Source organism: Hemibagrus wyckioides, linkage group LG26 (assembly GCF_019097595.1).
Source record: "Hemibagrus wyckioides isolate EC202008001 linkage group LG26, SWU_Hwy_1.0, whole genome shotgun sequence".
Classification (NCBI taxonomy): Eukaryota; Metazoa; Chordata; class Actinopteri; order Siluriformes; family Bagridae; genus Hemibagrus; species Hemibagrus wyckioides.
In genome coordinates this window covers 14,746,364-14,762,204 of record NC_080735.1, presented here as the reverse complement: position 1 = coordinate 14,762,204, position 15,841 = coordinate 14,746,364, and the positions used below count along the sequence as shown (strand labels likewise).

The following is a 15,841-nucleotide window of genomic DNA, read 5'->3' as shown; positions in this document are numbered from 1 at the left end:
CAGAAAATGGTTACACAAATATTTAGTCATGCCAACTGGACTTCTTTCCAGTTAGATCGAAACGTTTCACTGCTCATCCGTGAAGCTTCTTCAGTCTGAGGGAAGTTGGCAGGATTCCACCAGTTTGTATCCTCCAGGGTCAAGGATCCTCCCCTTCCTGGGTAGCCTTGTTAAAAGAACAAGGGAAGGTGAGAATGGGAGGAGGTGTTAGGAGTAAGGAAGTCCCTGACTGAAGAAGATGCTCGGAATGAGCAGTGGAACGTTTTAACTGGAAAGAAGTCCATTTGGCATGACTAAATATTTGTGTAACCATTTTCTGGAACTTTTCTATGAATATATTGCCTCTATTAGTCTAGATAAAAACAGAAATACTTATTAAAAGCTACAAATCCTGTCTACTTTTATTTAATCTTCATATTAGCCACCACTGTGGAGTGTGAAATGACAAAGACATTCAATGCTGAACACGGACACAACAAAACAGGCACAAATTCCATTTTTTGGGCCTCTGGGAAACACTTCATATCCCTACAATGATGAGAGCTAAAAAGAAAGACAGAGTCTCCTTCTCTAGGGAGTGTCACTGTATTATATAGTCCAGACAAACGTGGGTACAGCCACCGCTGCTCTGAAAGCCAACTGGAGCGTTATGAGATTCTGAAGCTGGAGGCTTCTGACACACTTTTGGAGAATGAAAAGACTTCAGAGACAAATGAAAGAATTTGCCGTTGTTTTCGCTTGAAACAGCGTCCTCCAGCCAGCCAGACAATCCACATGAAGACGCAGATGGATGTGTTGTGTGTTTTGTTCCTTTTATACTTAGCTAATCAGGTTCGCTTCCGAACGTCAAAGCATATTTTTTTGTACTGATGCTTAACACAAACCTGATGAAATGATGGTCAGATCCTATTGAGTTGTCTGTCTGAATGCAGAATTTAGAATCAGAAGAGTGCAGAAGTCTTTCAAATAGTTTACAGGCTTTGTTATAGATCTTTATTTTATGAATTCTGCAGTATTGAGTCAGTACAAAAAAACATTTTCGATTTCCAAACATTACTTTAAAATATTTTTTTTAAAAGAAAGAAAGAAAGAAAGAAAGTAAGAAGGTGTAGAAAAAACAAATATTATTTTTCAGAAAAAAAGTTATATAAAAACAAATATTTTTCAGAAAAAAAGTTATATAAAAACAAATAATATTTTTCAGAAAAAAAAGTTATATAAAAACAAATAATATTTTTTAGAAAAAAAAGTTATATAAAAACAAATAATATTTTTCAGGAAAAAAATGTTATATAAAAACAAATAATATTTTTCAGGAAAAAAAAGTTATATAAAAACAAATATTATTTTTCAGAAAAAAAAGTTATATAAAAACAAATAATATTTTTCAGGAAAAAAAAGTTATATAAGAACAATATTTTTCAGGAAAAAAAAGTTATATAAAAACAAATAATATTTTTCAGGAAAAAAAAGTTATATAAAAACAAATAATATTTTTTAGAAAGAAAAGTTATATAAAAACAAATAATATTTTTCAGGAAAAAAAAGTTATATAAAAACAAATAATATTTTTCAGGAAAAAAAGTTATATAAAAACAAATATTATTTTTCAGGAAAAAAATGTTATATAAAAACAAATAATATTTTTTAGAAAAAAAAGTTATATAAAAACAAATATTATTTTTCAGGAAAAAACATTATATAAAAACAAATATTATTTTTCAGGGAAAAAAAGAGAGAGAGAGAGAGAGAGAGAGAGAGAGTTTGATATGTCTGTAAAGAAAGCAACATATGTTATATAAGAGACAGTTTTCAGCCCCTGGATTTTTTATGCTCTATTTTTGGACACTCCCACATCTAGCCTGCAACTCTCTCTGTCACTCAAGTCGGCAGCTATCATTGAGAATGAATGATCTCCGGGTGCTTTGAAGACTTTTACTCAGCACTGTATGTAATCCTGCAGGAAAATATACCAATCGGTCAACAAAACATGATCAAGGTGTTTGCTTCATTTCGCTTTCCTGTTCTCTCAACTTAAATTAATTCAATAATAAACTACTAAAATTCTACTACTAGAGATTAATATTAATAAACTACTAAAATTCTACTAAAACACTATTGTTGAGGCAATGCTTGGGTTTCTGGCGCTTTTCCTTTTTACACAGATCTAGAAATGATCCACATTTTACCCACAATTCCACCATGAAGTTTTTCATTTATGATGTTTCATTCTGTGCATGTGTTCATTTTGTGTGTGTATCTCGTCTCGTGTTTGTACGTGTGTGTGTGTGTGTGTTGTGTCTAATGTGTCTTTTAGATCATTCCTTGCATGCCTTCAGTCATACATCCGATGCTTGGCTGCAGCACCATCACATGATCCTCCTCCACCCAGCTCCCTAACACCCCGTCCTTCTCTTACCCCTCTTCACTCCGGAAAAGAGAAGCCCACCAGCTCTCTCCCACGCCCTACACCAAGTGCACTCTTCTGTATAAGAGTTACTGAGGCTAGAGAGGGTGAAGAGAGTGTAACGGGGCAATCCCTCAGCACCGTGACTTCCTCAGAGCGCAGTGACACGCGCCGGCTGCTCCGTAGACACATGGGGCACATGCTATGCTGCTGTGTTAATAGAAACTTATGCTAACAAATGGGAGAAATTCTATTAGTCCCTGACTGACTGAACACTGTGTTATATGTCATCATATCAGAAATCTGTGTCACTTCATTTAGGTGTGACTTTTGTGTTTATAAATGTTTAGAGGATTATATCAGTTCTGGCCTTGTGAAGGCATTGTAGGTTTATAAACACTGTGTTATCCGTTTAGAAAATATTCACTGTAGAATCTTGGTTTGACGTAATAAAACCTTGAAACTTTGCCTGTATGCAACATTTATAAGCTAGAGGAAATAACCTAGTGACAAAGGTTAGTTTCCGAATTAATGCTTCATCATATCTTTCTCCTTGGGTCAAAAGATACCATTTACATTTTTAACCTTTTTTTCTTCCAATTTCTTTTCTATTCCGCTTCATTTTCTGTAAATATTTTCAATATTTACATTTAGCCTTGTGGTCTTTTCTTATACTTTTCCTGCATAGTTGCGTTCTTTTTCTTCCAAATTTATTGTGCTTGGCTAAATTCCTCTTATAAATATAAAAACCTTATACTTCCCATATAGCAAAATAGGTCTGGCCCAGATATGGCCCACACAATGCACTTACACTCGGCCCACATACCACAAAGAATGACGGCCCTTTGGTGGCCCATGTCTGGTTTGCCAGAGGTGGGCCAGACGTGGGCCAGCACAGGGCCAGCACTGGGCCACACCACATATACCAAACCATAACCAAGCCGCATCTGGCATGCCATCATATAAACAGTGCCATCACTGCCAGACCTGGTCCACATCTGGTTGACATACCACTTGCCATGCCAGAACTCAGCCAGCAGTGCCAGCTTAATGCCAGATCTGGCCCAGACCCATCTTCTTTGTGGGTTATCTGTCAGATGCTTAGATTATGTAGAAATTTAGCATGTGAGTGTTTAGACTCTGGCCTTCGGGTCGCTCTCTGTTCCAGTCGGCAGGTTCGGGTCTCGGCGGGTCGCAGCATATCAAAGAGCACGAGCGTGAGCGGCGACATTAACACGCCCGAGCGAACGGACGGCAGCCAGTCGGACACGGCGCTCGGCACAGTGGGCAGCAGCAGCAGCAAGAAGCGTCGCTCCAGCCTCAATGCTCGCTTTGTAGCCATCGTGGGAAACAGGCGCAGCCGCAGCACCTCACAGATCAGCCAGACAGGTCAGAGCTTTACATCAGATTTACCCTCAGAGAGAAGCTACTCTGTACTGGTGTTAGTCTTTAATTATGTGCATTGGCCACTAAGACTTGCCAATATGGCATATCATATCCCAAAGTGGGGCAGTGGTGGCTCAAGTGGTTAAGGCTCTGGGTTGGGCAATTAAGCAGGGCCCTTGACCCTCTTTGCTCCAGAGGCACTATATTATAGCCAACTTCCTCAGCTGGGAAATGAGAAGAAAAGAATTCCACTGTGCTGTAATGTATGTGTGGTGATAATAAAGGCTTGTCAATATCGTGATTATTGATATATATATATATATATATATATATATATATATATGTAATATATATATATATATATATGTAATATATATATATATATATATGTAATATATATATATATATATAGATAGATATAGATATAGATATAGATATATTTTAACAACAACAACAATAATAATAATAATTATATATATATATATATATATATATATATATATATATATATATATATATATATAAGTAGGATTATGGATTATATTTTTTTATTATAAATATATTTTTACATTTTTAAATAAAACGTAAATGAAATCTATTTATTATTCTAATATAATACATAATATTTTCATTTTTATTTCAAAGTATTAAAGTAATAAACATATTATCCCTTCATTTATAAACAATTAATTAACTAGATATTTTAACTTCGATTTTAAAAAATTTAAATGTATTATTTTAATGTAATACTACTGTATTTTTTTGACTGTGTGAATGAGTATAAAATCAATAACATCAAAAACAAGCTTATTAATATAAACCTTGGAAGCACTGGGAACTAATTAGAAAGTGAATCATCTTCCGACTGATCTGATTGGAATACTCATCAACAACAACAACAAAATGTTTGGTTTTAATCACATTTTCTGTAAATATTTTCTAGAAATATGCGTCTCAGACAATCGTAGATGTTTAGCTTCCTGGTCTTTTCTTATACTTTCCTGCCTAGGATCCCACACAAAAAAAGCTGCACTCCAATGAAACTTGATCAAAGTTCTCTTTCTTTGATAAAAGCAACCTCGGCCATTTCTTTGCCCTTTAAAAGTCAGGAGTGACTCGGCGTTATTCACTGTGAGAAAGCTGTCCGAGAAGGTTCCAGCTTTCACCCAGCCGAAAGCAGACATAAAAGCACATTAGAGAGCTCTCAGGCCTGGAGCGACACTCCACTCTGTCCTGACATTCTTAACTACAAAGACTCCGGTGAAGGAGATGGAGCTTTTTATTTCTGTGGCGTGAAAAGCAGGCAGTTAGCTCAGCGCTGCTGGCTAACATTTCAATTAGAAACAACGCCATTGCCGAGACGACTTTAGCAGCTTCAAACACTATCAAATGTTTTTTTACAGGTTTGTGAACGATTGATTAAAACATTTTTATCCAAATTACACCGGCCAAAAAACTCTATCAGTTCTAGTTATAAAATTAATTGGCTGCCATTACATTGCTGTAAAGATTAGCTTGCCAACCTGAGGTAAAATTAGCTTTCAGTTCTTATTAGCATATCAGAAAGCCTGTTCATGCATTTCCTCGTCACGGATTGTGCTGTATGTCTCCAGAGGCGTCCAATAAAAAGTCAAAGGGAGGAGGGACGATACAGCGGAGTCAGGAGACCGGCATGGCGGTCGAACTGCAACGCAACATGAGCCGACAGCCGAGCCGAGAGTCCAACAACGGCAGTATGGCCAGCTACAACTCAGAGGGAAGGTGAGAATATTTTTCCTTTTTAAGGCTATTTTCAGAAATCTAAATTTTATAATCTGACAGAAAAAGAAAGTGCTTGCTTTGTGTCTTTATTATTTTTATTTCTTGTGCTGAATTTCTATTTCTTGATGCACTTTCTACATTGTCTCAGTTCCAATATATATATAATAAATATAAATATATAAATAAGTAACTGAGTTTTTTAACAACAGGGTGTGTGAAAATCTAATTTTGGGAGTTTAAAAAAAATAGTTTCCTGCTTTTTCCCCCCCAGAAACTTTAGTTACACAAAGTTGAAATGTTTTATGTATTTTATTTTCCTTTCTGACCTTTCAGCTTTTTCTTTTAAAGCTTTGAAACACAACAGGACGCACTGTTCACCATCCTGACCTGTATTATTTTCCTTTAACAGCATGTTCTGAAGTGTTTTCATTTCCCTTATACCACAGACATTTGCCAGTGATTATACTTTCTTCATTAATGAACTACAAATCAGTCAAAATGCTTCAAGTTACCTTTAATGCGATGGAACGTTTACAAGACTATTATTCACACTATAGCAGCACTTATTTCCTCATCAGCTCCTTTCCTCAAGTCTTCATGTTACCGAGAAGCTGAGAGACTTTTCTTAACTTACATAACCTCTTCTTAAAGAAATAAACATCTCTCACTAGATGTATTTCTGTGATTTAATAATGCATTGTTTGTCTGTTAAAGCTTAGTTTATGTAGCTCACCCATCTTGTGAATGAGTTGTTTCCATAGAAACAATAACATGGTATTGTTTAACAGTCATCTATCTATCTGACAGAATCTCTTATCACCTGTTTGCTCCGTTTTCAGTCCAATCTTCCCAGCCGTGCGGGTGGAGACCCAGTTCAGTGACTTCCTGGATGGACTGGGTCCTGCCCAGCTTGTGGGCCGACAAACTCTGGCCACGCCTGCTATCGGTGAGTTGCGTCACGCCTTTATGTTTTATGTATAAAGCTCTGATTTTTAAAGTAAGAGGTATTCACATTTATTTGCAGCCCCTTCAGGATTATTGTAATTGTTGCCATCAAAAATGCTTCATTTTGCAGCTTTATATACACTACTTACAAAAAGTTAAGGATATTTGGCTTTTGGGTGAAATTTATGGAAAATGTAAAAAGGTCACACTATTTAATTCAGTTCAAGTCACTATATATATAATTTGTCATGTGCCCTTGACCATCAATTACAGCTTGACAACGACGTCTCATGCTGTTCACGAGTCGACTTATTGTCTGCTGAGGCATGGCATTCCACTCTTCTTGAAGGGCGGCCCTCAGGTCATTGAGGTTCTGGGGTGCAGGGTTACGAGCCTCTACACGGCGACTCAGCTGATAGGTTTTCTATGGGATTCAGGTCTGGAGAAAGTGCAGGCCACTCCATCTGAGGTACCCCAGCCTCCAGTAGCCGTTCCCTAATGATGTGACCTCGATGAGCAGGAGCATTGTCGTCCCTGAAGATGAAATTAGGCCTGTGTTGTTCATGCAGGGACACAATGACTGGATTAATGATGTTATTCAGGTAGTATTGGCTTGTCACTGTACCATTCACAAGATGTAGGGCAGTTCTGTATTGAGTAGACACACCTGCCCAGACTGTAACACCACCACAACAGTGGCTGATGCATAGCGCTCTCCTTGACATCTCCAACATCGTTGTCGGCCATCATTTCTGCTCAACGTGAATCGACTTTCAGAGAACAGCACTGAGGCCCACTGGTCCCTCGTCCAGCGTAAATGCTTCCTGGCCTGACGCCTGTGCCTGGTGGTGTGGTCAGGTACCCTTGCAGGTCGTCTAGCACGAAGACCACACTGATGTAAACGGTTTTGAATGGTCTGACGTGACACTTGGGTGCCTCTCACCTCCCTTAAATGTGCCTGGAGTTGAGTGGCATTCATCATCCGGTTCCACAGGGCACTGTATACAATGAAGCGGTCATCAACGTGGGATGTGGCCAAAGGACGTCCACTTCTATGCCTTTCTGTGACTCTTCCAGTCTCTCTGCATCTCTGTCGCAACCTGCTGATGACACTCTGTGACACTCTAAGCTCAGTGGCCACTTCCCTCTAAGACCATACTGTTTGAAGCCTCACAATGGCGAGGTCCTGTTGATCAATTGTTAGGTGTCGTCTTGGTCTCATGATGTCAAAATGTGAACAGCATGATGAAGAGGACTGTTTAAATACCAATTCTAATTGAACCAGAAAGATTTATTGGTGGATTCATGGATCAAACACCAGTTGTGAATTTTGCCGTTAAGCACCTTGTTAGAAAACAGTTATGCAAAAAGTACTGAAACACTGAACAGTTGGACATGTGCATTCAAAAGTGTAGAGAAGGTCAAATTAAGTTCACCTGCAAAGGTTATAGTGTATTTTAGGTGCATCCTGAAATTTCACCCGAAAGCCGAATATCCTTAACTTTTTGTGAGTAGTGTATATATATATATATATAAACTTAAACTCTTGCCACTGAAGATGCATATATAATTACTTTCTTTGACAGCTGTCTAGAAAAATTCTTTATTCTCTAAAGTTTCTCTAAATAGCACAGAGTTTGCCTGATAGTGTGTTAATTTTTGTGATCCCAAAGATCTTGGAGGGTCCGAATTTTACGATTCTTGTAAGCAGTTTCTCTCCAGTCTTACTGTTTTTACTTGCTGTACAGGAGACATCCAGATTGGCATGGTGAACAAGAAGGGAAAGCTGGAGGTGGAGGTGATCCGAGCTCGTGGTCTCATCCAAAAACCAGGATCTAAATCTCTCCCTGGTCAGTCCTCTCGAATTGCTGTACTGATGTGATTTTGAAGGAAGAATTGTTGTTTATAATGATACACAGATCAGGCATAACATTATGATCACCTGCCTAATATTGCGTTGGTCCCCTTTTTGCTGCTAAAACAGCCCTGACCTGTCGAGGAATAAACTCCACTAGATCCCTGAAGGTGTGCTATGGTGTCTGGCACCAAGATGTTAGCAGCAGCTCCTTCAAGTCCTGTAAGGTGCAAGGCTACAAGACTTAAAGGATACTTTTGATAGCTCCTGACCACTGCAGGCTGGGAACACCCCACAAGAGCTGCAGTTTTGGAGATGCTCTGATCCAGTGGTCTAGCCATCACAATTTGGCCCTTCGTCAAATTCACTCAAATCCTTACGCTTGTCCATTTTTCCTGCTTTGAGGACAAAATGTTGACTTGCTGCCTAATATATCCCACACACTAACAGGTGCCATGATGAGGAGATCATCAGTCTTATTCACTTCACCTCTCAGTGGTCATATCATGTTATGGCTGATCAGTGTATGTATAGTCTTTATCTCAGTCTCAAACAATATAGATAACATTCATACTTAATGTTTGCAATTACTAGATTACATTAAAAATTTAAAACCTGAAAAAAATATATACTGAAATAAAAATATGGTGGCATAAATCTAGAGAACAAAAAATGAATGGAACAATTTTTTCGATTAATGTTTATTATTTTTGAACTGATTTATCCAATAGGTGATGAACAATAACAGAAGTATGAGAAACAAAAAGATTTTTACAGACACTAGCTCTGACATACAGCACTCGGAGCAAATGCGGATAATTTACAACCAATGATCTTTTAGAAAAGCCAAAACATAAAGGTTAAGTGAATTTGCCTTTAATAAAATGTTCATTTTCAGTCCTATTTTAATAAAATTTTAAATACCTAGATGATATATTTACCACCTAAAAACATCAGTATATTATTCATTTATTTAGCATAAATCTAGTGGATCAATTTTTTTCCCCCATTATTGTTATTGCTGTTTATTTCAACTTTGGCATTAATATTTGATTCACTATAGAAACTGTAGAGTCTGCATCAAATGATACAAGAAAAGCTAGTCCAAAATATGGATGCTTTAATGAGTCCAAAACAGTTTAAGAGGAAGAAGGGTTTTAGAAAAATGTACTATTTGTTCTTCTCAGCTCCTTATGTAAAGGTTTACCTGTTGGAAAACGGAGCGTACGTGGCCAAGAAGAAAACGAAAATCGCACGGAAAACGCTGGACCCTCTGTACCAGCAGACCCTGCAGTTTGAAGAGAGCCCACAGGGGAAAGTGTTACAGGTGGGTCACTGACCTCACTATCATTTCGGTATCGATACACAAACACAGACTGCAGTGAGTGAATGGGCAGTGGATGTAGAGTTGTTGTGGCTTTCTGCACAGATGCACGTGTAATTTGTTGGTATAACACTGGCACATTGTTCGTTTGGTTGCCAGTTATTACATTTCAGATGCAATTTTTGTCTGTGTGTCATGATAACACACAACGGGAGTGTACAATGCAATGGAAATTTTATTTCTTGATTGTCCACGTCCTCCTAGGTCATCGTATGGGGAGACTACGGACGGATGGACCACAAATCCTTCATGGGAGTAGCACAAATCTTATTGGAGGAGCTGGACCTGGCCAGCAACGTGATTGGCTGGTACAAACTGTTTCCGCCCTCCTCCTTAGTAGACCCTACGCTGGCGTCACTGACCAGGCGAGCTTCCCAGTCGTCTCTGGACAGTTCTTCAGGACCCGGTGGGGTTCGATCCTAGTGCACTAATTTACAAAGCACACTCCACACTCCAGAGAATCATCTGACAGGACCACAATCAGAGGCAGAGCAAAAAATAAAAAAATATGCGATGAACAAAAGACAAAGCTTTGAAGAAAAATGACAATCACTCCTGTCGGTTATGTTGGGTTCATATTGTTTCATTTCTTATTCCCCTCTCTGTTGTTGTAAGGCCTCTACATTCTGCCAGTTTGGTTTGTTCGTCGTTTCAGCCACTTATCCGTTACCGTGGAGCTGCAGTACAGTTTAATAGCAACTCGGAGTAACTAAAGCAGGGTGATTTTCAATCGATGTTAAAGAAATGTACATTTAACAGAGCAGCAGAATGTACTGCCCTAGAAACACAATGACGACCTCCGACCAACAGATTGTGGTGTCTCCTGTATAGAGAGACTCCTGTATAGGCTTGAAGGTCAAAATTAAAAGGTTATGACCTCGAAAAGAAGCAGGGCCATTCCAAAAGGGATTTTTTTGTTTTTGGTGCCTAAACATCAAGGACCCCGGGTCCAGTATCCATACAGCGTTACAGTTTTCAGGATGTTTACCACAGCTGACGGAGGCTACGTTCTCCTCAATGGTTCCTCTTCGTTTATCAGCTGAATTTTTTCTTTTCTCTCCATACCTCTAACACGAGGTTTGTGTTGTCTACAAATGTACCGTGTGCATGGTGATGATGCTGAGAATGAGAAGGAAAAACAAAAACAACAACAGAATGGACTTGACGAAAAAGTGTTTCCCGAAAAACATTTACGAGCCATTTTGCGTTCTCATCGAAAATTTCTTCTCACACATACGACTTTTCCATCCGCTTTCTTTCATACCTTTAACCCTTCCTGATGGTCTACGAGTGTGCGCTAAAACGCTTCGGTTGCAAAACGTCTGAAACACCACATTGACCAAAGACTCACAGTTCTAAAAGTCAAGAGGACCAAAAAAGGCGTACTTGCGATTCAAAAGGAAGACGTCACCAGAAAAATACTAATCAGGCTAATAGAAAAGGAAACGTAGTGAAGACCAGCACAATTTGATTTATTTCTTAATGGTTGCCACTAGATTTAATTTCTATTAGCAAACGTAGCTATTTTTTTGGTGAGTTCCTGTCAAAGATTTCATTACTAAAGCGCTGTTTCATCATCGTCGTCAGAGAAAGGATCGTTCTTCCGACAAAAGATCATCGCTTTTTCGCTTTTGCACCTTGCATTAACATTCCATCCGTTTTCTTCTTGGATGAATTCCTCCAGTGCAAAATGAAAATAATAGCTAGCTACAAAGGCTTGCTAAGGTTTTTCGTCCACTCAAAGTTTTGGGTTCTTGCTCAAGACCTTTAAACATTGAGCAAAACAAGTGCTTTGCATCAGACAAGCGAGTAAATCTAGAAGGTGAGAAATGATCTAGCTGCCAGTACGACAGATTTCGAAGTGACTAAATGTTTTCCAGTAGCTGCTAGCATGTTAATAATGTTAGTGAAGCCAGTTGACAGAAATCTGACAGATTGTGCAGTAACACACCGATGAATACCGATACGAAACACCACAACAGGAAGATCCTGATAGTCTGCTAGTGAACATGACAGGATTTGGAACATTTTAAGTGGCTGTATTATGGCTCTGTTTTTGATTATGTTGTAGTTTTGAAACACTAACTCATAAAAATCCAGCCAAGTATATAAAAGATGTTTTTTTTTAGACATTAAGAAAGTCTCACTGCCTGTTTCTCCATTGCAGGATTGTTCACACACTATATATACATATATATATATATATATATATATATATATATATATATATATATATATATATATATATATATATATATATATACACTGATATTGCCAAAAGTTTTGGGACGTCTGCCTTTACATGTACATGAATGTAATATGGAGTTGTTCCGCCCTTTGCAGCTATAACAGCTTCAACTCTTCTGGGAAGGCTTTCCACAAGGTTTAGGAGTGTGTTTATGGGAATTTTTGACCATTCCTATAGAAGCACATTTGTGAGGTCAGGCACTGATGCTGGAGGAGAAGGTCTGGCTTGCAGTCTCCACTCTATTTCATCCCAAAGGTGATTGAGTTGAGGACAGTCCTCCACACCAAACTCGCTCATCCCAAAACTTTTGGCAATACAGTGTATGTAAGTCCAAGCAATTTTCAAACACACAATAGACAGACACTGCACAACTATACAAAACTATACAGATTCCCATATCAGTTTTGTAAAGCGATAAACGCATTTTATTTATGAAGACATGACACACTCCTTCTAGACGGCGTTTGATTGGCTGCAGACCAGGCGAGTACAGGACCAGTCGTTGATGTTTTTTCAACAAATTCTAAACATTAAAATAAAATAAAATCCACAAAACGCATTTTTTAAAATGATTTTTATATTATTGTTTTGTTTAAATATACATAGTGCATGCAGGTTAATTTTCATCCACAATGCCAAGACACAAAGTCCAGAAAGATCTGAAGCAAGAATTTTAACAGTCACTTTAAAGTCTTTTGACAATTTGCACAAGATTGAGATTTCAATTACGATATGAGTGAAAAAGAAAGCGCCTCAGAAAAAAATAGAGACAATCTGTTTTCCCCTTGCCGGTTGGTTTTGGTTCAGAATCATTTGACGACCCTTGTTGTATTTGTATCCGAGGTACTTTCCCTTTTTTTAATTCGAAATCCAATCATAATAAGCAGCACAGCACAGAGATCATGGCTAGAGCGAGCGTCACACTGATTTTCATTATCTTTATATATCAGGTTAGATGACCTTAACTTGATAATGTTTTCTAATAAAAATAACCTTTGACAGCATCAGCTACAAACACTAGGGATGCATCGGGCCGAGTATAAATACGTGTGCAAGCCTTAGTTCTCATCAATACTGATACTGTTACTATCTATTTAGTAATCAAGCAATCAGGGTTTAACAGAACGTTTTATTTAGCTCTGTGGTTATCGGTTATTGCTGCATGATGGCAGCAATGAACTCCACGTGCTTTAGGGTTTTATTTTTAAAATGAGAAGTATCAGCTATATATAATATATACAAATATATATCAACATATATATAAATTAATGTTGAAATGTTTAATGATGTATTACTTGTTATATCACTTTGTCGCATAGAAGACAAGACAAAGAGGATATATATATATATATAACTTTGTCTTTGTCTTGTCTTCTATATATATATATATATATATATATAAAACAGTGCAAAGGAAAACCTCCCTGAGATGACATGAGGATGAAACCTTGAGAGGAATCAGGCTCAATATATATATATATATATATATATAAGCATCAGTGTGAATTCATTCTAGTTTTAGTCCTGATGCATCCCTAGCAAACCCGATTAGGACCGGATCGTGTTAATGCAAGGTATCAGGGCCTTTTGTCTGGAAGTGAGAGTTCATTTTCATATACTTTTACAGAAAAAATAAAACTATATTATATCAGATTAAATCTTATTTATATTATCTCCAGAAATCTAGGACCAGATTTGGTGAATTTTATATAAGATGGTGCAATATAAAAAAACACATGGGATTTTTATTTCCGCTTACATTTCCAGTTGAAAGTGACCTAAAAACACGTGTTTGTTTGTTTGTTTGTTTGTTTGTTTGTTTTTGCAATTCAGAATGCAAGCACAAGAATTTCTTTGTTAAACTTTCAGGAAAATATTTTACGAGGATTCAAAAAAAAAGTCAAAACAACAAGGGAAAGAATCCGTTCTGTTCATCTATCATACTTTTATTTGGAATCCATTCGTTGTTTATTTACAACACAACGCTCTCTCACTCTCTCTCTCTCTCTCTCGCTCTCTCAAGTGACCAATCAGATTTTGCCATTGCTACGACAACAAAACGCCAATCATCTGCCAGGCTACTGGCTCCTCCCATCAGATGGGGCGGGGCAGCATGACCTGTTCTGAGCTGCATGCACATTTTTATAAATAGACAAAACAGAACAATAAAAATAAAGAAAGAAAGAAAAAAAAATGCTACAGAACTAGATACCTGTGTTAGTTCCACATACAGTAGGCCAGCTTGTTTGTTGCATGTACTTGTACAGTTTGCTTGTACTTGATTATAAAGAGATAAACTAAGAAACTAAAGCCATTCACTCTCAGATCCGCGGGGGGGAAAGAAAAAAGAGAAACAATCCTCTCCAGTACTTGTCCTACATTCCGGTGATGAATGTTTTATTTATTTATTTATTTTCTTCTTGCATTTCTTTGTCTTTTCTAATCCCTACAGGGGAAATATGTGCTGTACTGTAATACTGATCATAACCAAACCTCCTTCTTTTACAGATATCTCATAACAATGTAAACGATTCTTTACCTCCAAGAGACAGAGATTATACAACTAATTATACATCAGTGAGAGTGACACGTAGCCACTGAACCGAACAGTTACAGGTGAAACGTTATACAGTAATACATGCACAACCATGCTGAATGTGCACAGATTGTAAATATGAACTAACCATTAAGTCGGTTAAGCCATATTTGCAAAAAAAAAGAAGAAAAAAACAAAAACAAAAGAAAAAAAAATAAATAAAGGGGCCAAGGATTTTCTTGCAAAAAGACGTCTCAGTTCCCGAGGGACCGCTGACTCGCTGGAACCGAGTCGAGACGTCGGGGATCCTCCGACCGGTAACATCTCACGCTCAGCGGGCCCGCGTGCTCTGCCACAACACGACCATCTCTGTGCTTTCGATACCGAGCCTCTCACGCCAACATGCGCTCACTGGAGGGAAATAAAAAATTAGCCTTTTTATTTTATTTTTATTTTTATTTTTTTTTAACGTTAACGTGAGCCCGGTTTTTGTTTGACTTTATCAGTATTACTGGGTAGAAAAATGAAAAGAAAACATGTAAGAAAAAAAACAAAAAAAAAAAATGCTGATTGTTTACAACTCACATTATCTGTTCCACGGAAAAAAAATTAAAATAAATAATAATAGGATAAATTACAAAAAAAAAAAAAAAAAAAGAATTCACTTGCAACACTTTTGTTTGTATAAAGATGTGGCTCAAATGATGTGTATGTTTTATATTTAAAAAAGAAAAAAAAAAGAAAGAAAAGAGTTCATTTTTATTATTTCCAAATAAAAAAGTGTGTGGAAGAAATATTTATTTATTTATTTATTTTTTGTATTTTTGTTCTGGTATTTTTACGCTAAAGTATTGGCTGAAAAAAGAAGAAAAGAAAGTGAAGATAATGTGCAAAAATCTATTTTTAAAAAAATGATCATTTTTATAATTACAAAAAAAAAGTGGAAGAATCCAATCAAGCAAATGTTCTCAGTTAACAAAAAAAAGCAACAATGTATTAAATCGGTGTGTTTAAAAAAAAAACTAAAACGTTTATTAACAGCTGACAACATCGTTCTTTCTCGAGCAGTTTTGCTAAGACGTCGATTAAAAGTACGATATCCTGTAAATAACTACAGTAATTTATCCTTTGCTATGATATGTAATCGCTCAGCTAATTATGCTAGCTACTGGAATCGAAGCTAGTCTAACTTTAACCGCTAAGGCTGCTGTCACTATACTCGATCTACTATAAACAGGATTTGTGCGGAAATACATCTACTTTTTGTCTGAAGTACGATTTACGGGCAGTTTATTTATACGGCAGGTATTCATAATAAT

The 15,841-nt window shown here is 37.1% G+C and overlaps 1 protein-coding gene across 5 annotated transcripts in view; it reads left to right on the top strand.

The window, feature by feature from the left end:
• Positions 1-15,227, top strand: part of rims1b (regulating synaptic membrane exocytosis 1b) — a 59,016-nt gene extending 43,789 nt beyond the window's left edge. For 4 of the 5 annotated variants that reach the window (XM_058380566.1, XM_058380565.1, XM_058380564.1 and 1 more), the window contains 6 exons: positions 3,576-3,796; positions 5,407-5,554; positions 6,394-6,500; positions 8,248-8,349; positions 9,542-9,681; positions 9,943-15,226. In XM_058380566.1, the coding sequence (XP_058236549.1) occupies positions 3,576-3,796; positions 5,407-5,554; positions 6,394-6,500; positions 8,248-8,349; positions 9,542-9,681; positions 9,943-10,161 (937 nt within the window). In that variant the 3' untranslated portion in view covers positions 10,162-15,226. Of the gene's footprint in view, positions 1-3,575; positions 3,797-5,406; positions 5,555-6,393; positions 6,501-8,247; positions 8,350-9,541; positions 9,682-9,942 lie in introns of all 5 variants that reach the window. The other variant, XM_058380568.1, reaches the window with a different exon arrangement.
• Positions 15,228-15,841: the final 614 nt, after the last annotated feature.